The sequence below is a fragment of the Chinchilla lanigera genome, unplaced genomic scaffold (genome assembly GCF_000276665.1).
Source record: "Chinchilla lanigera isolate Chin_1 unplaced genomic scaffold, ChiLan1.0 scaffold00036, whole genome shotgun sequence".
Classification (NCBI taxonomy): Eukaryota; Metazoa; Chordata; class Mammalia; order Rodentia; family Chinchillidae; genus Chinchilla; species Chinchilla lanigera.
Window position 1 is genome coordinate 19,112,887 of NW_004955437.1, and position 23,291 is coordinate 19,136,177.

General features: G+C 36.2%; 1 protein-coding gene across 5 annotated transcripts in view; it reads left to right on the plus strand.

Moving 5' to 3' along the window:
* Micu1 (mitochondrial calcium uptake 1) overlaps positions 1–23,291 on the plus strand; it is a 229,820-nt gene that overhangs the window by 91,875 nt on the left and 114,654 nt on the right. For 2 of the 5 annotated variants that reach the window (XM_005390006.2, XM_005390007.2), the window contains 3 exons: positions 6,967–6,978; positions 21,488–21,493; positions 22,590–22,704. In XM_005390006.2, the coding sequence (XP_005390063.1) occupies positions 6,967–6,978; positions 21,488–21,493; positions 22,590–22,704 (133 nt within the window). The remainder of the gene's footprint in view (positions 1–6,966; positions 6,979–21,487; positions 21,494–22,589; positions 22,705–23,291) is intronic. The other 3 variants (XM_005390008.2, XM_013516918.1, XM_005390009.2) reach the window with 3 other exon arrangements.

The window sequence follows — 23,291 nt, forward strand, 5'->3', positions numbered from 1 at the left end:
TTTTGCTATCTTTTGCCCTATTCTGTTTAATTAACTAGCCAATTGCCTGTAAGAAATAAGTGAAACATTCCTATTTGAGCTGATCTGAGTTAGAATTAGCAGCTTTTGAATTCAGTTGGAAATCTTTTTCCAGAGCCCAGTACTACCTTATGTCACTGAAGGATTTTTGTAGAAAAGTTATAAACTATATTATTACCAGAAACTGCATCACCTATTAAAAACTTTGCACTAACACAGGTCTTATATAAAGAATGGTAGCAGCCTGTAAACCCAGCTGTTCAGGAGGCTGAGGCAGGAAGATCACAAGTTCAAGGCGAGCCTGGGCAAATTAGCAAGTCCTGTTCTCAAAGTAAAATTTGAAAAGACGGCTGGAGATGAGCTAGTGTGCCTGCCTAGATGCTTAAAGCCCTGGGTTCAATGCCCACTAACTACCCTCCCACCCCACCCGTAATTGTAACAGGTATAGATGTAGGTTTTATGAATGGTTTTTGTTTTCTTTTGTTTTGTTTTTGTCTTTTTGAGACAGGATTTCGCTATACAGTTCAGGCTGGCCTTGAGCTCACTTTATAGCCCAGGCTGGTCCCAAACTCATAACAGTCCTCCTGCCTCAGCCTCCCTAGTGCTGGGACTACAGGCATTATGAATGTTTTTTGCAGGCAAGTGATATTATTTTAATATTCAGACAAAGTTTAAAAGTTTTTAAAATATCAAAGCTTAAAAGAGTTCAGATTTTCTCTTATGAGATATTTGAAAATTACTAATATCTTGTTAACACTTTTATTAAGATGGTAATACAGAATACAAGGGAGGATCAAAAATAGTGAGTAGGGGCTGGGGATTTAGCTCAGCGGCAAAAGCGCCTGCCTGGCAAGCGCAAGGTCGTGAGTTCGGTTCCCAGTACCGGAGAAAAACCAAAAAAAAAAAAAAAAAAATAGTGCTTATACTTAAAAGAATTTTTTTTTATAGTAAATGACACATTGCCATTAATCCCTCTAAGAATACGGTACTCTGTCTCGGTTTGAATATATTTATCCAATCATTCTTGTCACTTTCTAGAGCCATTCTAGAAGTCTTACTTAGTGTCTTTACAAGGTCTGATCAAACAGTGAATGCTTCTGCCAAGTGCCATCCAGCGAAAAGGAAGGCGCCTGAAACATTGCAGTGTGCCTTCATCCGCCTTATTCAGCCGATCTGGCACCATGCAACTTCTGGCTCTTTTCCAAAGTCAAAATGACCATGAAAAATGAATGTTTTGAATTGATTTGGGACACTGAAGTAGCTACAAGAGCATAACTAAGGATTCACAAAAAAGAACTTCCAGAACTGCTTTAGAAAGTGGCAAGAATGATGGGATAAGTGTGTTTGAGGTGAGGAGGATTAATGGCCATGTGTCTTTTATTGTAATAAAATTTCTTAAAATTTAAACACTATTTTTCAGTCACACCTTGTATAGTTTGGCTTTTGTCTTAATGTAAATATATCATGAATTTTTAAAACATACCCTATAGGGGCTGGGGATTTAGCTCAGTGGCAAAGCGCCTGCCTGGCAAGTGCAAGGTCGTGAGTTCAACTCCTGGTATTGGAAGAAAAACAAAACAAAAACAAAACAAAACAAAAAAATACTCTATAATATCCATGTATTATGCCATTAATGCAGTCATTTCATGTACTTTATATTGTTTCTTTAAAGAAAACTATATTTTCTTTAATTTTTTTAACAGCTAGTAATTGGCCTATAAAACAAAGTATTTCCAAGTGGAGCTTTTATTTTATATTATTGTCAAATATTTGTCATTTAATCATTTAGTTGGTATCTTTTATTGTTATAGCTTCTGTCAGTTGGTTGTAACCTTCATTGTCCCATTTTCTCTTACTCCTTGTTTTCCTCAGCAAACCTCGGAGCATAGTTTTGTATTTTCTGCTCTTAATACACACACTAGGGGCTGGGGACATAGCTCAGCAGCACAAGTGCCTGCCTGGCAAGTGCAAGGTCCTGAGTTTGATTCCCAGTATCAAAAAATAAAATAAAATAAAATACACGCACTAGGTGACTTCCTCCAAATCAAATGCCGCAGTGTTTTCTTTAAGTCACAGTAGAAAACTGCATGATCTAGATACAATTGTTTCTTAAGCAAAGAATAACAATTTCTAGAACTTTGATGTAATCTTTTTCTGTCTTCAAAAAACTATAAAGTCCATACCCCATTTCCAAGTACAATAACAAGTTGTTCATTAAGGCTAATTGTCCATTAGTATGATTCCACCATGTATTTATCACCCCCACACACACACATACATTTTGTGTTTTCTATCTTACTTTCTTTCTTAAATCCCCAGGGCCTCATGTATGCTGAGCATGTGTTTTACCACCAAGCTACACTCCCAACTGTGAAAGACCTTTTTAAAATACTGAAAAATGAACTAAAAAATATCATTCCCTTTGGGGGAGATTTCATTTTCTCTAAGGAGAATATGAGCTTATTTCTTTCTGTATTGCAATAATGTTAATGCTTTGAGTTGTGATTATTTATCTCATATCACAAATGAAATTCTGGTGTGAAGTGAAGTTCAGTATTACTTTTTGACATGTGTAGTAAGTTAAGGGATATCCTGTCTTTTAAGAGTGAAATGTGCCAGGCATGATGGCACATACCTATAATCACAGCTTTTGGGAGGCTGAGACAGAATTGCCACAAATTTGAGACCAGCCTGGGCTACATAGAGAGTTCAAGACCAGTCTGGGTACATAGCAAGGTACTGTCTCACCCATCCCTCCTGCCAAAAAAAGGGAAGTGTGTTGAAGATCAGGGAAATGTAATTTAGCAGATATAGACTGGAAGTCCCATGGGAAAGCATATAATAACTCTCCATATATTTTTACTTTCTAAATTCTCTTCAATTTGGGTAGGCTGCAATGTTAAGATAGGTGATTCGATATTGTGCCCCTTCCCACTTTCGAAAACTTGAAGCCAGTCATGTCCAAATTCTTGTTGAGTTTATTATGTATTTACTTAGATTTCTCTGTTGCTAAATATGAATATGTAGATAGAATTTTATGGTTTTTGCTTGTAATGCATGTTTCCATTTGCCCTATCAATCTCATTAGTAAGTAGAGCATATTACTTACATTACTTATGTTCTTTTTTATTGATTGATTGATTAAAGGAGGGTCTTTTTTTTCTTTTTTTCTTTTTTTTTTTTTTGTCATTTTTGAGACAGGGTCTCGCTGTGCAGTTCAGGCTGGCCTTGAGCTCACTTTGTAGCCCAGGCTGGTCTCGAACTTGCAACGATTCTCCTGCCTCAGCCTCCCAAGTGCTGGGATTACAGGTGTGCGCCACCACACCTGGCTGAAGGAGGGTCTTTTTGAGACAGGGTCTTGCTATGTAATTCAGGCTGGCCTTGAGTTTACTTTGTAGCCCAGGCTGGCCTCGAACTCACAGCATCCTCCTGCCTCAGCCTCCCAAGTGCTGGGATTACAGGTATGAGCTACCACGCCTGGCTCTCCTTTTCATTTATGAGAAGGAAATTCTTGCTTTAAAACAAAATAACCAGATTTTAAGACAATGCACAGTATTTCAGATTATTGAAGCCAGAAGTTCCCCACAAACATTTCATAGTGGAATATTATTTTGAAAGTTATGATTTAGCATTTTTAAAAAAACCGAATGACATATTTACTCATTGGTTGTCAGACGTTTGTTTTTCCAGTTTGCAATGAAATCTCTAAATAAAAGTGCATGACTGTTGTAAAAGGGAATCATTACCAACAATAATAATTATTATATAAAGAGATGATAGTTGAAGCTTTTCAAGAATTTGTTATGTGCCAGGCAGCTTCCTGAGTGCTTACACATGACAACTCCTTTAGTCCACATAGTCTTTTTGTTAGATAGCTATTTGTATCATTTTTTGAATTAAGAGCAGGTCCCTGTGGTGCATACCTGTGATCCTGTCAGCTCAACAGGCTGAGGCAGGAGGATCATAAGTTCGAGACGATCCTGGGCAACATGGTGAAGTCCTGTCTAAAAAGACAAACAAACAAGTAAGAACCAGATTAAGAGAGAAAGGCACAGAAAGGTCAAGTAACTAACCTACAATCAGACAGCCAGCTGTGATAGAGCCAGGATTCTAAATTAGTAGTAGTATGGCTGCACAGTCCACACTCATAAATATTATCCTCTCATATATCTAAATTGTTTTTCTCTATGACCTATTTATAAATAAAATGTCTCTTATCAAAGAGTTCTATTATTTTACTGCCTTAATGCTGTTTGCTCAAAATAACCCTTGATCTTTTATGTCTTTTTGGTAAGAGTTGTCAAAGTTCATTTTTTCCACTTGGATAAGGTATAGCTAGAAACCCATAATAAACACAAAACCACATAATATTTCATTTTAAAGAAAGAAAATGAGAGTTACATAAATTTTAATACCTGAATTTAGAAATCAGAATGTCGATTTCACTGTTATTTGTTCCATTATTTTCTCATATACCATGAGTTATCAAATAGTGTTTTGAAAAGTACCTTTTCTTTTTCATTAAAGCATCCCTTTTAAAGTGAGCAGTGTGATATATATTTGAGAAATCAGATCTTTGCTGATTGTAGTCAGGCTAATAGAGAAAATAATGTTTCTATTAAAACCTAAACACATTTACCTTTTAAAATACTGATTAGCTATGTGTTAAATGCAACATCATTTGAACAGAGCTGCTCATTATAGTCTTTTATTTTTGGTACCTGGAATCGAACTCAGGACCTTGCGCTTGCCAGTCAAGTGCTTGTGCCGCTGAGCTATATCTCCAGCCCCATTATAGTCTTTAGATGAGCAGATATGTAGAATATAATTGCGTGACCTTGGTGAATTCAGGTGTTGATTCAATAGTGAGGGAACCTTTTGGACTAAGAGGGTATAGCTCAGGGGTAAAGCATGTGCTTATCGTGGGAAGCGCCCTGCGTTCAGTCCTCTGCATCCAAAAAGTTCAATCCTTTGACACCTGCTAGAATTTTCTGTTTTATTTTTAATCAAAGAATTTACCATCTTATTTCACATCCCAAGTTCTTTAAGTTATATTCAAAACATTTTCTCAGTTTTCTCTCTTCTTACAAATTAACAACTTCTCTTTTTCCCACACAATAGCCCTGAAAAAATATCTTGCTGTGCTGTCTGGAATATTTCCCAAGCCTTTTCTATTTTTGCATCGCAGGATTTGACAGCCATGTGTAAATGATTAGTGGATGTTATAAAGCATGCTGAATTGGGCATGAAAAAGTACAATCTTGTGGGCTGCTGTACTTACATGTACTGCAGTAGGATGAAGAGAGTGTGGACATGGAGATAATCCTGTATTCATCCAAATATGGCCTCTGCTGCATAGTGAGTAACCTTGGACAAGGCACCCGTTAACCTCTGAGTGCCAGTTACCCTCTCAGTAAAATTGGACAGTAAGAAAGTGTCTGGTTCTACACACTATAGGTATTTTGCATGACTCTGAGACGTTTACTCAATTTATTAAATGTTACTTGCTATCATATATATAATCTTTCTTGCTTTATATGAAATGCTGCAGAACAGCATACCCTGTACATAGTTGCCCTCTTCATGGTTGTTTTCGTCCCAGTACTGTCAGCTATAAAAATCTCATAGTGCTGTCTCTGTAGTGAGAAGTTTGCCCGGGCTAAAAATCTAGAAAAGTAACCAAAGAGAGACCTCTGTTTTGATTAGTCATATCTGAGCTGTCCTGTGTTCGTAGCAATTCATCTCACTCCTGTGCTGTAAAATCCTCTGGGCCTCTGTCATATCAATCCCAGTTGTATACTCATAAGTTACCATTTGCATCTCCTTTTCAGTCAAGGACTTTTATAGTATGAGTAAGCTTGGTTTGATAATGATGGTAAGTGTACATCAAATTTTATTTCACAGCCAGTAAAGTTTGTTTAATGAAAAAAATGTTTTAAACTATTTGATCCTTAAACTTGAGTCATTTGTAAGAAAATGGATGCACTTCGAGACTATAATGTTAGGTGAAATAAATCACACACAAGCTTGAACACTGCATGTTTTCTCTTATAGGAGAAACCCAAAACATAAATGAAAAGCAAATTAAAAGATAGTAGGAAATAGGGAGACAGATCTTTTGCAAAAGGGAAAGGAACCACGAGATAGGGAAGGAGGAAGGAGAGGAGAGGAGCGAGGAAGGGGATAAGAAAAGAACTGTGGTGTGCCGTGTACATGTACCAACTCCCCACTAGGAATGTACCATTATGCACTGCAAACGTGTTATTAAAAAACAATATTTTTCTCGAGGATATTTTGACGCACTTAGCCACCTAAATTAGCGAACTTGAGTAGCTTCCTTGCCAGCTCCTATTGAAGGCATTATCCTTGTGGATAACCCTTTTCTTCATGCAGCAGAATTTTGGAGGATACCTATTTCTCAGTAGCCATTTTGAACCCTTCCTTTGAGTAGACGCTAATCCTCGGAACTCGTCCATGTTTGGTTGCTTATATATACGGTAATGTAGGTGGCAAAGCAACCAATTTGCCAGGAAGTTAAGAAATTTATGCATAAAATGTGAAGACTTCTCAGAATGAAACTTAATTTAAAAATGCTTTGATCATCAGTAGGAAAAAAGAAATGTGTGCTTTCCTTTTCTTTAAGAAATATAATTATTCACGTATTTTCCTTTTATGGAAATAGGAAGATCTTAAACAGCTGTGTGTTTCATTTGGTGAGGTTGAGAATCGCTTTGCTGCACTGATCCTGTTACTATGTCTAACAGATAATATCAGAACATTTCTGTATGTTCCTCATTTTTTATTTTCAGGTGTTCAGTGTTATTTTTACAGGTTTTAATTGTTCCTTTCTGTGTTATATTTTGTGATATTGTGGTATATTTAATTTGTGGATTTTGTTCATATAATCAAACAATGTCAATTTTTTTCTTTTTCTTATCTCCTGATCAGGATTTCTGGCAGGTACTGACTCAGCAGCATGTGCTTTAAATCAATTAATGCTCCAGAATCCATAGTAATGCTTCAGAGACTGAAGTTCAGTGCATGCTCATGTCCTTTCCCTGCTCCCTTCAGAATGATTCAGTTCCTGTCACTTTAAATTAACACACTTTATCTTCAGTGTGACAGTTCAAATGCTGCACAAGTCCTTGAACATATAGTACCTAGCATAACTGAAGAAGTTTCAACACATGGTGTTACACAAAACGTCAAGAAACTTACTTTTAATTTTTCAGTACATCATACAGGGATTAATTAATTAGGTCATTTAAGTAGTTTTATTAGGGATGTTATGTTCCTACTTAAACTATGCTGATGGGAATGGGAGACAACAATAACTTCACGTTAAAAATAAGTAGACTTTTTTTTCTTTTGAAATTTCTTTCTTTTGCGGGGGTTACTGGGGATTAGACCAAGGGCTTTTGCTCTGAGCTACATCCTCAACCTTATTAATTAATTAATTTAGTTAGTTAGTTATTATTTTGAGACAGGGCCTCACTAAGTCCATAAGTTGCTGGGCTCAAACTCAAGCCTTTCTGCCTCAGCCTCCCAGAGTGCTAGGATTATAAGTTCATGCAACGTACCTGGCTGTGAAATTATTACATAATAAATGCAGAGAAGTAGTTGCTTAGTTGCACTTTCCGCACTAAAATGGCTTAAGAGAAAACAGATGAACCATTTAGAAAAGACTTCATTGTTGTGCTCTTTTGAGCCGATCAGTGACTTTAACTTAGAAAAGCAAGCAGACTCGCAGAAACACCCATGGAAGGCATGTATAGTTACAAGCTGGCAAAGGAGATTTTCAAGGACACTCTAGTCAAGTGCTTTTTAAATTGATCTTTAGAGAGTTGGGCTCTTTAACTGTAGTTTATACATTATTAAAATTTATTCATTAAAAAATTACCCTTGCATTTTTGATGGTTGACAGTGTTAATAAAAATATAAATTAAACTGCATTAGACCTTCTTTTTGGGTTGAAATAATTATTGATATAATTAATGAAGACCACAGGGTGCTCTTTATTTTTATAGCACATTTTTCTCTACTCCTTTGTTTTTAAAATGAGATATATTTTTAGTAGTTCCTATTCCAAACCCCCAAACCAGTCATCCCATTATCGGTGTAATAGATTATCTTCTAAATACCGTTGCCTTTATTACATTCTGAAACTAACAAATACTTTAATAATTGTATCAGAATAATTTCTTGAGATCTCATTATCAATATTTCTAATCCTGGGGATTCTATTTGACAATAGCTGTGGTACAGACACCATACTGAATGCTAAGAGAGTGAATCAGATACGATGCTAACTCCTGGGACCGGGGAATGCCACTTCCACTTCCCTAGTTGTGGTAGGACTGTATATAGCGGGCAGCTAAAACTCTTAGTTCAGTGCACTGTGCACGCCTTTAATCCCAGCTGCCTGGGACACTGAGGCAGTCAGATTGAAAGTTCAAGGCCAGCCTGGGCAGTTCAGTGAGGCCCTATGTCAAAATAAAAAAGGTTGGGGTTGTAGCTCAGTGATGGAGAGCCCTTGGGTTTGGTCCTCAGTACAAAAAAAAAAAGAGAACAAAATAAAAACCTCTTACTTTTCTTTAATAGTTGTGTGGTTTAAGACTGGAAGATTTAATATGACTTGCCTCTGATAGGAAGGAGTCTTTACTACCGAGAAATAGAGAAGAGGGACTGATAATAGCTTAGATGTCCGGAATCTGCAGCCCTGAGTAGTTAGTCACCGTAGGTGAGTAAGAGCACCAGTCTTCTTTAAGCTTTCACTGTTCAAGGTAATATTTTCAGGTGATTAAATCACTTGACAAAGTCAGGTTTTACAGTGCTTGCTTCAGCAGCACATATACTAAAATTGGAATGATACAGAGATTAGTGTGGCCCCTGTGCAAGGAGGACACACGTACGTGAAATGTTACATATTTTTGTAGCATTAGTATTTTCTTGTAGCTGTACAGTTTTTTTGAACTCATTTAATAAAAGAGGAACAGAAAGAGTTACCTAGAAGCTGTTTCATTAAGTAATAAAGTTTGAGGTATTACTCTTTTAAAATCAAATTTTACTGTATTCTTAAGGCTATCTTGTAAGTAAACTTCTTGTATTTATTTTTAAACAATTTTTGTTCCTAGGCTGGGTAATGAGAGAATTGTCTGTATTGGTTTCTACAAATACCACTTACGGGGGCTAGAGATTTAGCTCAGCAGCACAGCGCCTGCCTGGCAAGCGTGAGGTCATGAGTTCAGTTCCTGGTACAAAAAGAAAAAAAAAGAAATACAAATACCACTCATTTTAGTAACACTACTATGAATCCTTTAAGCTTGCAAAGGCCAGTGAGAAGTTACTTTATACAAGAGACCTTCCTTGCTTGCTTTCTTGCAGGGATTTGTTCTTTGCATGTTGTTTCTGTTGCCTGTGAAAGGTCAGAGTCAAAGGCCTGAGAGCAGAGCGCTGTTCTTTGGGTGCAGCTTATTAATCATATCAAGTACTCACTGTGCTGCTGTGAGGAGTATCCACAATGTCTCTTTCCAGTCTCTAGAGTTCCACCACGAAGTCTGTCGATTTAACACATGTATTTGATTATTCACACTGGCTCATTTTGTGCCATTTATTTGGTCATCCCAAATATTCATCTCAGACTCCTATTAATATGCCTTTAAATGTTTTTATTTTAGATTATGTTGTATTTGAATTTGAGATCAACTGCACCCACTTGGTTTATCATTGTTGATTTGAAGCATAAACATGATTAACCATTACCTTTCTAACACTTCATATGTAGCTTTTTCTTCATAGAACAAGATTTTAAATTCGATTAGACATAAGGGGACTTCGTTACAACTAACTTCCTTTTCCATATTACTTTAATGTAAACACTTAAACATGTTTTAAAGTCACAAGTAAAGTTCTATAAAAGCTACTCAGAACAAGTAGCTCCTATTCTGGTAAAACAGGTTCTCAACTCAGCCTAAACATCTGCTGGATCATTGGTGGTAGAGAATGTGTGAGGATAGGTCGTGCTTTCTATATTTGTCTTTGTCATGATGCATTTTCAAAAATTCTAAGCTTAAAAAGCTTTTCCAACTACAGGTTAATCTAACATGTATCAATTTTTAAAAGTATAGAAAAATGTTATAATCTTGAAGTGAGGTACATTTTGAAAGTAATTAAAAATATGCATTTGAATAAGTGAAGATACAAAAAGTACACTTAATAATAGTTAGCTCAGACTTTCCTCTTTCCTCAAGCTAAGTCCCAGTGTTAATACTTTGCAGTAGTAAACTGAATTTTGCTCCAAAAACATTCAGCCCTCACTAATGTTTTCAGAAATTGCAAATATTGAAATGTTCTTGTACATTCGATACAATGTCACATATAGTGGTTCACAGCATGGGCCTGGAGTCATATTGGGTCCGGTCTACCACTTAATATCTTTGTCACCTTGGGCCACTTATTTAACTTCTCTAAACCTGAGTTTTCTTATCTGTAAAGTGTATATAATAATATCACCTACCTCATAGAGTTTCAGTGAGGAATTAAGTGGACGTTCAAAGTCGAAAGTGCCTAGCATAGAATATGCAAAGCACTATTCCAAAATTCTTGACAGATCTTTAGTGGCTCATGTTGTTCTAGTGACACCTATAAATGTTTAGTTTCAAAATTAACTTTAAAATTCTTTATCTAAAGGATTTCATGGGAAATAATAGTTACTAGAACAATGTAAATTTTAAAGGTATAGGCAGTGACCCTCAGAGTGAACTTTTTTTTTTTTTGTCTTTTTGAGACAGGGTCTCGCTAAGCAGTTCAGGCTGGCCTTGAGCTCACTTTGTAGCCCAGGCTGGTCTCGAACTCGCAATGATTCTCCTGCCTCAGCCTCCCAAGTGCTGGGATTACAGGCATGTGCCACCACACCCGGCAGAGTGAACTTTTTTTCTTGTAATTTTTTCATATAGAAGAGGATGAAATTACTATATTGATTTATTTTTGAAGATCTGTACTGGAGATTGGTTTTATATTAAGTGTCAGGGAGCCTTCTATAACCCATGTGGCTAAAACCAACACTGTTGGTAAGCTCAGGACCGTTCTTTTTAGCAGTGGTCTATTTAAGTGGCAAGAGGTCAGAATTAAATTATTAGATCTAGGCAGCAGATAATCAGTAATGATGGAGCATAAATTTACTCACCCAGTCCTGATTTGAAGCATAAATATAGACGTAATGTGGTAGAATATATTAAAGTTGATGGTTGTCTTTCTAGAGTTTTGATACTCTAGTACCTCATCAAATGCTGAAGTTTAAATCATTTCAATTAAGTTGTATCATTTCTTTGAAGTTAACACCATTCCAGTAGATACTAAAATTTTTTCTGTTTGCTTTAATCCAATCATTTGCCACTTTATTTTTTAAGCATCTTTCATGTGTTCACTTTCTGTGAAGCCATCTAGTTATGGCAGTAGGAGAACATTTGTTTTCTAGGTATTTGGAATTGTTCTCAGTGCTAAGGTGGTTAGAAATGGGACTGAAAAGAGAATTGCTTTCTGGCAGAGTGAAGTTTACACAATCTTAAGCACTCACCTTCCTCAGTTTGTTGCGCAGTAATTTATGTTTACCTCAAATGTAATATAGTTTTGAAAAGCTTGGAAGAAAAACTAAAAAGAAGGGAAAATCAAATTTGTCTGAATTAAAAACATTTTTATATGACAAATACTCAGTTTTTACCCTTCTACAAGTTCAGATATGGAGTGGGAAAAAGGAATAACATATTTTAGCTGTGCAACACTGTCTGTTTGATTGGAAATAATGTGATTGTTTAAGATTGATATCCTACTAAGGCTTTGGCATCTATCTATGCAACAACTAGATAATGAAGTGTGAGCGTTAATTGCATGGGGAAATCGCTGATTTTTTCTAACACTCTCCCCTTCCCTGACCTAACCCTAGCCTTGAGCCAGCCTTGTCATTTGGAAATGTTATGCCCAAATTGTATTTTGCAGAAGAAGCATATTATTGTCACTCATTTTTGAAATACAACCTCAAATATTACTTGAGAGATCTGAAATGTATTTCAGCAATATAGGGAAATGTTAAAATAATGATTAATATTAATATTAAAATAATTCAAAGATTTCAGATGCATAAAGGATGAAATCTTAATTTAAATGGTATTGCCGTGTTCATTAAATTTTTTATATACCAGAGGTTTTTGCATTTCTAGCTGATATATGAACGTATATTTTGTAGACATAGTCTTGACTTCTGTTAAGTAGAAAAAGTTAAACTTTCGAACTTGAAAAGTTGGTCTAACTAGAAGTAATAAGATTAAATTCGTGGTATAATTTTTCTCTTTGGCTTCATCCAGTTGAGTCTAAGAAGGCAAAATTATTGACCCTATTTGATCAACCCTGCCAAGTGGTTAGTGCTCACTGTTTGATCACACCAAGTATTAATGAGTTGGGTTGTGCTTAAAAACCCCACCGTGAGACCGCCCTCATGGTACCTGCAACTGTAGCTGTAGATTTTTAAAATTTTTATGTGGCTGTTCAGAAACCAACATGTGAGAGCTTCAGCACAAAGTTCTTAAGGGAAAAAATTCAGGCTCTGTACTCACTGTGAAGTATAGCAACTGCGCACATCTAGAGTAGGATTTTCTGTAGAGAAAGCTTGCTCTTACATCTCTCAGCTTATCTAACAAATAAAAATATTCTGGATATGGTACAACTGAGATCACTACCAGACCTCTTACAAGGGTATTTATTTATGTGCCCTTATTGAGGTCAGTAATTTGATTGTCTTAGTGATATTAGGTCTATCAACTGTTTTAAAACTTGAATATTTTTTCATGTAGTCAGTGAGCTTATTGCTTTGAAATATTTTGCATAATTCTTTTCTCCAGAAAGGGGTAAGATGTGTTGCTAAATTGAATAGAAATGCTGTTCCAGTAAGTTGACCTGCGTTCTGCTTTTATACCTTTAGTTTCAGAAATTCAGGTGATTAGAATAGAACTCAGTTTGTAACTTCTAAGCTGCATAAGATAACATGCTTTGTAAGATATCTGCAATTACAGTCTCTTTTAAAAATACCCAGTTCTGTTTAAATAATTTTCAGCTTTTATACAGCTATATTGCTAAATCTTACCCCAGGAAATTTAAGATGAATCAAATTTCTCATACATGCTTACCAAATTTTTCTTAGTAAAAGCTACATATTAATATAAATATTCACTAATAACAAAAATATAAATTACCACAAATGGGACTGTGAGGGAAAATAAAAATTATTACTAATCTGATAGGGAACCTTATTTTTTTCCTTACAATGTACCTCCTTTTAGCCCTGCAGAGTATAAGTGGTGACTAGTTGGGGGAGGGTGACTTAAAATGTAGTCCAACATTAAACATCACCCAAAGGATGAAGTGGACAAGCCTTTTCCTGACATTTCCAATTTACAACAATGAACATTAATAAGACTTTCAGAGTAACAAAAATGAGCCCAAACTATCATTCTTTCAATCTTAATTTTCATTTTCATCATAGTTTCAGACTTAAAATTTATTTTTTATTAAACTCATACCTTTAGTTTTTCAGCGTCCATATGTGCCACAGCTTCTTGATTTGAGGATATTACGTATATTAGAATTAGATCTCTGATTAAAGAACACTTAAGAGGCAACCACAGACACAAAATACTCTTATTAAACAGTTGGTTTTCTGGTAATTCCCATTTCCTCTCAAATTTTAACATACTTATTTGATGCTCCTTATTTCTTTAAATATTTTAAGAGATAAAATTTGATGGTTGTATAATAATTTTGGTATCTGTGATTAATATATGTCATGAATTTTATAAGGATCTTCTTTGGTCAAAAAACCCACTTATAATTTTTTAGAATAATAACTGTATAATCCTAAATGTACCCAAACCATTCTTTAATAAGCAAATGCCCTTTTTCCCATCCCAACTCCAGAAGCATGGAAGAACAATGCAGACTCTTACTAAAGAATTACTGTATTGAGTGAGACATCATAAACCATGAGCAATTTTTAAATCCTCCTTAAGCATCTTTCATTTTCATTTTTAAGCAGCTGCTGCAAAGCCCACATTCTCAATTTGTTCCCTCTTTGCCACATGTACACATCTTTACAGACATGCCTTTCTCTTTCCTCTGCTTCTCCTAACTTTGAAGTTTTCTAGTATCTCTGGGTACATCTTGCCTTTTGTTCACATTTCCAGAATCCTGGTTCTTACATACCTTTTCTTCCAGCCTCTTCTAGCCTCTTCCAACGTAGAGCAATTTGACCTTCTTTTGGTCTCTCCCATTCCGTGTCATTCGAGGTAATACAGTAGAGGCCTCACACCTAGCCGCACAACAAAAACCTCTTTCCTCCTTTAGGGACGGAAGATTATATATAACTTATTTAGTGCAGTGGTGGAGGGGATGCCTTCCTGGAGAAAGACACACTGCTGGAATTAGCACTGCAGGGTGTTATTATAGCCCCTACAGAGATATGTTCTGATAGTAATTCATTTCCCAAAATCAATATTCTATTGAAGGTCTGTTTAGTGTTTTTATTATTTCTCCAGACTTTATAATTGTCCAAGTAGCTAAGCCTAGACCATGACCCCACATTTATCTGATGTTTATTCTCTTAGTCTGTCTTACTAACCATTCAAAGAATTATATGCCTGTTTTTGCTTTAAAAACAGTCATATGCTATGGTAAGAGTCAAAAGGCCTTCAAAAAATGGGATGGTAAAAGCCAAAAATATCATAGAAGAGTAATGGACACTTATATAGCCAATTGATTTTTAATGAAGGTTAGAAAATAATTCACTAGGAAAGTGTCAACAAATAGTTTAGAAAAAGCTGCATATCCACATTTTTAAATATGAACCTTATCCCTTACCTGTCACATACAGAAGTCACTTAGAATGGACCATAGACCTAAATGTAAAATCTTTAGCTGTCTAAGGTCTTCTAAAGAAAAATATGAGAAAGAAAAAGAAAAATATGAGAATAGTTTTATGCACTGGAAATTCACAGAAATCTATTAGACGGTATACAGAAAGCACTAATCTTAAAATTAAAAGTTTCTGATTATCCAAGTAAAAATTGTAAGCCAAAAACTGACCAGAAGTATTTTTAGTATATGCATTTGACTGTATTCAAATACATCTGTATCTGTTGCTGAAAAATGAACACTGTAGCTTAGTGTCTTAAAACAGTAGTGATCATTTATTTCTCATGCTTTCTGTGAATCAGGAAGGAGGGAGCACTTTGACTGGATAGTTCCGGCTCAAGCTTTTTCATGATGTTGGATTCACATATTACCTGGGGCCTTAGTCACCCACCGTGACTGAGGTTGAGAATTCATTTTCGAGGCAGCTCACTCTCGTATATAATGAGGTGGTACTGACTGGTGAGGAGACACCTCAGACCCTCCCATTCTCTCTCTGCAGCCCTCTCCACAGGCCTGCTTGAGTGGTATATGCAGATGGCAGCTGACTTGCCTCCAGCAAAGCAAGTTGCCTGTGATAACCAGGCCTCCAAAGTCACACATAATCATTTAACTATATTTTATTGATCATACAGACCCAGATCTAGTATAGGAGACTAGGGCTAAATGAAGATGTGGATACCAGGAGGCAAGGATTCATTAGGATCATCATAGAATCTAACTGCCATGCTGACAGAGATTTCAGAAGCAGAATATATAAAGATTTTACTGCATATTAGAAACAACATATCTCAGTTCAAAATGGCTAAAGAAGCTATGCTCATAAACAACTATAATTCTAGCTATTTGGAAAGATGAGGCAGGAGGATCACAAGGTTGAGGCCTGCCTGGCCAATTTAGCAAGACTATCTCAAAATAAAAAGGGCTGGGAATGTTCCACAGTGACAGAGCACTTTCCTACCATGCTCAAGTCTCCAGCACCACAGGAAGGGGAGTCGAAAGTCTAGAAGAGATACTTCCCAAAAATATACGGTCACTACCAAACAAGTGTTCAACAGCTGGGGTCACTAGGGAAAGGCACGGTAAAACCCCAGTGAAATATCCCTGCATACGCACTCGCGTGGCTGCAATTAAAGAAGATTGGCAGCGCTTGTTGGCAGTAGTGTGGCGCACCTGGGACTTTCATCCACTGATGGTACAAATGAAAAAGGTACAACACTTTGTGGAAAGTCAGTAGTCAAAAATTGTAAAGACCCTAAATGCTTATGAGTAAGGAACAAATTGTAGTAGTATTTGTATATTTGCATTATATATGGAACAATACTCAAATTATTGTAAAGTACAGTACATTTATTGTTTTATTACTGAGCAGTATAAAATGCTACTTAGCAACAAGAATGAACTACAGATTATTACACTACAAACCAATCTGCCAAAAATTGCTAAGCCAAAGAAGCAGGACCCCAAAGTATATACTGATAATTCCTTTTATATGAAGTTCTGAGCTCATCCATGGTGAGAAAACATGGTGGAAATTAACTGTATAAGGCATGGAGGAGCCATGAGGAGTGACAGAAATGTTCTATATCTTAATCAGGACATGGATCATTCAGGTGTAGGTATGTCAAAATTCATTGGACTGTACATTGACTTGTACATTTTGTGATGTATAGATTTTACTTGCAATGGTAATAGATAATGAATTCCAGATTGTGTATTTTCTTTCTCAGAGGTATGAATGTGGAAACCACTTCTTATGTACTCTGAGTTTAAGCAAATAAGTAAATATGCTGAAGATAACAGGAACCACCTTTCTCATTGTTGGAGAAGAGGGTAATGAGTATTTAAGGGGTAAAGAGCAAGTTGTACCCTAGAATGTAGATAGAGGTATCAAAGTGAATTTATAGTTTTGGTAGATATATGTGAATGTAGTTGTAGTAAGTATCAGCATAATTAAAAATGAGGGATATTCTACAATGTAACTCAACATTTTTTTAATTGTCAAGATAAAAAGTACAAAGTGTGCTTAGGAAGCTGAGGCAGGAGTGCAAGTTCAAGGATAATCTGGCCCTGCACAGCAGTACCCTGTCTCCAAAACAAAACAAAACAAAAAGTAGAGACCAAACGCAAAAATAGCAGAGTAGGGTGCTCCAAAACTACATCTGTGTATTAAACCAGTGATTAAGCTGCAAAAACTGTCAATCCACTTTTTCAGATCTAACCAAAACTTTAAAACAACTAGGGGAAATGCTTTAAGAAGAAACAAGCTGCTGAAATTTGTTGAGAAAACACTGTATTTTAATTTACTTGATGACCATCCCCTACTTTCCAGCATGGTGGCAGCTGTAAAAGGCCCATGTTCGTAGTATACTTTGCTGGTGCCAGAGGAGCAGTGCAAACCTTGTTCTTGAAGTGCTGTGGATGTCTGGTGGCTCCCTAAGTAACCAGTCGAAGACTTGCTGTAGTTTGGCTCCCTCAAAGCTTGGAGGGCTGTGCATCATTTGTCAGAACCATTCAAAGATAAATATACTAGCTATAGCAATCTGGAATGGTTAACAAACTAGAAGTCTGAGAAGAGAGAGGCTGTGTGAGGGAATACGAGAGCGTGAAGGTTTTGAAATGTTCTACCATGTACTTTGAAATCTAGACAGCCCAGGTGTCTTACTTTTCTCATTGCTGGGACAAAATACCCAACACTCAAAGTTAAAGAGGGGAAGAAGTTTATGTAGCTCACAGAGTGTGGGGGCTTCAGTCTGTAATCAGCTGGCTCCAAGGCAGGGTGGCACATGGCACATGGGCAACAGTTCATGGTGATAGAAGACACCAAAAGCAACAAGAAAGGAAGGGGAAACAAGCCCCTTTTATCTTATCCAGACTGCTGGGATTAGGGCAGCGCCAATCCAATCAGTGGACTGATCCAGCAATCACCCACCCTTAATCCCAGCATTAAACCATAAATCAATCACAAACCTCTGAAAAAGCCACATTTAAAATACATGAGGCTTGCGGGGGGCAGGCATCTAGGCATAAACCATAACTCCCAGGCTGAATGAATGCTCTGCTGAAACCTTAGAGGACTCTAAGCTTTCCTTTATTCCTGACTCTTAGGCCCCATGCAAGCAGGAATCTAAGGTTTAGACAAAGTTTTAAATGATCTGGCCAAGTACTAAAGAACTGTTCAGTAGAAAGCCACTCTGAAAAGACCCAGAGATTCTTTCTCCCTCTTTGGTGTGAAGCATTTAAGACAGTCTGTCCAGTTCCTTGCTGATGGCTAGGGTAACAGAACAGGAGCTCAGGCATGACAAAGAATGTAGTCATTATAAAAAGAGTGTAGAAGAGTCAATAAACTAACAACTACAACCCATGATAAGCAGCAACAAAAGGGTGAGAATCCAATTTCCAGAGTTACCACATAATAATATATAAAATGCCCAATTTTCAGTTGGCCATGGCTGCCACACGTATGATTCCAGTTACAGGACTTGAGAGACCAAGGCAGGAAAACTGCATATTTGAGGCCGGCCCTGGCAACTTAGTGAGACCCTATCTCAAAAGTAAAATAAACAACCCAAAGGGCTGGGGATGTAGCTCAGTAGTACAGGGCCCTACATTCACTTCCCAGTACTGGGGGTGGAGGTGGGGACAGTTTTCAACATGAAACAATGCATGCACAAAAGCAATAAAGAATGACCTAGTCACAGAAAAGCAAAAAATAGATAGGAAATATCCTTGAGGAAGCACAGACGTTAAATGTACTAAGAGATACTAAGTCAGCTATCCTAAGTATTGTCAAATAGCTGAAAGAAACAGGGAGAATTATGAACTCATAGAGACTACCAATAAAGACACAGAAATTGTAAAAGGACACCAAGTAGAAATTCCAGAACTGTGAAGTACAGTAGCTGGGGTAAAGAAAAAAAAAGTAGGGGCTGGGGATTTAGCTCAGTGGCAAAAGCGCCTGCCTGGCAAGCGCAAGGTTGTGAGTTCGGTTCCCGGTACCGGAGAAAAACCAAAAAAAAAAAAAAAAAAAAAAAAAAAAAAAAAGAAAAAAAAAGTAGTGAGATTCCATCAGCAGATTAGAGTGAACAGGAGAGTGTCAGTGAACTCAAACAGGTCAGATGAGTTGATATTCTCCAGACTGGAGCAGGAGGAAAAAAAGAATGAAGAAAAATAAACAGAGCTTAAGAACAGTTACACTTTCAAATGGTTACAGTAGAAAAGTTTATATGAATTTTACCCAATTAAAAAAAAATTTTTAAAAGGTGGAGGATAAAATTGAGAATTTGGGAAGCTAACCCACACATCAGTGATGACTTGATTTTCAGCAGGCGTGCCAAGATCATCCAGTGATGAAAACAGAATCTTCAACAATGGCTTGGGGCCCAAAGTGAAATGCATAAGCCATAAAGAAAAATAGAGCGCCTGCCTGGCAAGCGCAAGGTCGTGAGTTCGGTTCCCGGTACCGGAGAAAAACCAAAAAAAAAAAAAAAGAAAAAAAAGAAAAATAGGTAAATTGGACTTCACGAATATTAAAGACTTAGTCATAAAATGTTGTCAAAAGAGAAGATTACACATGGAGAAAAAGTATTTATGAGTCAAATATATGGTAAGATTGTAGTACCCAGACTATATCAGGAACTCTTACAAGTCAGCAACAAAATGATAATCAATTAAAAAATGGGCTGAGAACTTGAGTAGACATTTCAGATGTCCATCAAGCACATGAAAAGATGCTCAGCATCATAAGGCACAGTGAGATGCCATCTCCCACCCATGAGAATGGCTGTAATTTTAAAAAGGAAACAGATACCTGATGCTAGCAAGGATGTGAAGCAATTGGAAAGCTCTTATGTTGCTGTAGGACTGTAACTGGTACAGCCACCGAAGGAAACAGTTCAGCTGTTCCTGAAAACTCATATAGAGCTACCATATGACAAAGAATTCCACTCCTAGATATATTCTGAAAAGAATGGAAACCAGGTACTCAGATGCTAATTTGTACATGAATGGGCATACCGTTAGTAGCACTATGTGCAAAAGCCAAAAAGTGGAGATAACTTAATCATCCTTCATCATATGAAACGGGTAAGCATATTGTAGTCTATATGTATGATGGAATAGTGTTTGACAATAAAAAGGAATTACGTACTTATTCATGCTTCATGGGTGAATCCATAAAACATTAAATGTTAGAAGCCAGACACAAAAACACCTACATTTGTTAAATTTTGCAAATGGTAAATTTTATGTGAAGTATACTACACTTGCACATAATAAACTTCAAAAGGAAAACAATGAGCCCCAATAGGCTACTTCAAATTAATGGAGACTAAAGATATATGATGACTAAATGGAGTTTATTTTTAATACATCCTGAGGAAAATAACTATAAAGGAAATTATTGGGACAGCTGGCTAAATGTGAAAATTGCATTAGATAATAGCATGTGTATCAATATTACATTTCCTGGTTTAATTACATGTATATTGTGGTAAGGGAGTGTCTTTGTTCACAGGACTATTTAATTGTAAGATAGCATGATGTCTCAAATGTATTTTTGTAGTAGTGGTACAAAAAATGTATCTATAAAACAATAAAGCAAGTGGGGTAATATGATAGCAAATTTCAATAAAAAGTATGTGGTAGTTTCTCATAATCTTTCAACTTTTCTGTGAGTTTGAAGTTAGCCAAAAATTTAAAATTACCAACAAAGTTAGATTTGTCTTTTAGTTATCTTCGGAGCAGCCGTGTAGCCCAGGGTATTGTTTGAAAAGTAACATAAAGTTCATGACTTCAGCTCAACTGTCCCATTTCACTCTATCAGTAGACTTTTGTCATTTCTCAACTTCTGCCTTCCAGTATATTATTTATTATAATTATGTGCCGGAATCTGTCCATATTATCACATTATTAATTACACAGATTCTTTACACATTTATTGTATGCCTTTGAGCGCCTAATCTCATTTTTTCCTATTCATGTACTTTATTTTGTAGCATCTTGGGTTATATAAAAATGTAACTTTATTTTGAGAAACTTAAATATTAATTTCTCACTAAATGGCTCTGCTGCCCTAGTTCTCCTGCAGTAGCTTTTTTGATGTAAAAATTTTAAATCTCTTGTTTAAAAAATCAAGTGCGGCTTAAGATTTAGTGTTAATAGGATATTTTGGATCGTGTGTTCATTTTTGTTGTCAGGTCAAAGAAACAATCTCTAAATGCTATCATGCAGGACTGTGTCTTCTGTTGACCACAAATGAAGCCAGACGAGCTCTTTCTCAGATAGCTCCTGCACTCAACACCTAGTACTGTTTTGTTAGCATGCACATGTGGCCTTTTGCCTGTCCATGGTTGTTGTTTCTTACAAACAAGCAAATATCCAGTAGGAGCTGTTTGGAATGAGTTTATTGAGAAGATCATGAGAACTGACTTCACGATGATTCACATGGTATTTGAGTTTTCAATCGGTTAACCAGTTTTCTTTCCTTTGTGGTATATGATGGCATCTCCACTAGACAGAGGTAACCCATTGGATGGTTGTGTACCTGGATGCTGGTGTGGTGGTGTTTATTGGTGTAGTTTTCATGATACTCCTCCTGAAATGATGCCTGCAATGCCGCCTCTTATTGTGTGCTTGCATGGGATTATTACTTTGCGCTTTGTTGGTTTGAGATTTTAAAATCTTTTTCTCTTTTTCTGGTACTTGGAATAATTCCTTAAGTATCTTTGGTTGGTCCAGAACTTATGGAAATGTGTTCCAAGTGTAACTTTGGTGGATCCTTTTCAGTTTTTGAAAATATCTTCAGTGTTATCACTAGGCTTATGCTTTGGTTAAAAAACAGGGTAAGTTTGGTTAAACATCCAAGAAGAGACCACTTGTGAGACGAGCTATTCCTGAAGCTAAGATTTAATTCTCTTCATGATTTATAGATTGAAGAAAAGAAATATGTATTTAGAGTAAAAGCTAAGTTTTGAGAGACCGTTTCATCAAATAGCTAAAATCTAGGAGACTCTAATAAGGTTAATGGTAAATATGATTGAACTAAATCGTGCCTAAACCTTGGCATGCATGTCTAACTTGGCATTATATTTCAGAGATGACATATACTTTACCTACTATTCTGTATTCCCAAAAGTAAGATTCATGGATTTATAAAGTTAAAATTTAAATTAGTATTTCAGAAATTAGTTTTCTGAGCATTTGTGTGGGTCTTGGAAAGTTTCTATATGGGCGGTATAGTTTTTCTTGAGCAATTAGCTCTAACTTCTTTTACTCTTCTGCATTTGATTTATGCCTTACATACATTTATAGAATAAGGTAAATTATTTTTTAAACTAAGAAAACCAGTTATGAAGTTGGTCAATGCCAGGGGACTATAAAATTAAAATTATCTAGGTGTTTAAATGAAAAAAAAACAACTTTTTGTCTTGGAATTTTTGTGCTGAAAACTGTAAAGGATCCATTGATTTTTTTTTTTTTTTTTTGGAATGGCCATCAGAAATGCTTAGGATAAATAGCATAAAATTATGAGTTAAATAGTGATTATTGCTTATTATTTATATTCTAATCTGATTATATCTTTTTTTATCTTTTGGTGGAACCCATACATTTAACAGAAAATTTCCCAGGAACGAGAAAAATTTGCTGATGAAGGCAGTATATTTTACACCCTTGGAGAATGTGGGCTCATATCCTTTTCAGACTACATTTTTCTTACAACGGTCCTTTCCAGTAAGTAGTTTTTTCCTTTTATTTGTGTGTAGGAATTATATAGTATTATTAAAAAGAGTTAAGTTGATTGGGAAAGCAAGACAGGTTGGTGGAGTTAGTAAATTATACATTACATAAAATTTCATTTGTTTCGAATTTTCTGTAATTCTTGTACACTCACCTGAAAGAAAACTCAAGTATCAAGGTAAAGTTACAAAAAACCATTGAGTTTCACCTACTTTTAAGTAAAGCTCTCAATTGTGTCAAGGTGAATTATGCATTGTATACTAATATAACCTTCACTAATGTTACTACTCTAATACAATAAATTTTGATCTCTCATCTCCTGCATTAAGGAAGAAAATACTCAGTTGCCCTAATTGTACTTTGTATGCGTGTGTGCATACCTGCATAGATGTGTGTATGTGTTTGTGTTTGTGTGTGTATGTATGATTGTTTGGTCTTACTGTGTAGTGCAGGCTGACCTTGAATTCACTGTGGAGCCCAGGTTCACCTCAAACTCACAGTGATCCTCTTGCCTCAGCCTCCTGAGTGCTGGGATTACAGGTGTGAGCCTCCATACCTGACTTCCTACTTGTGTTGAATAT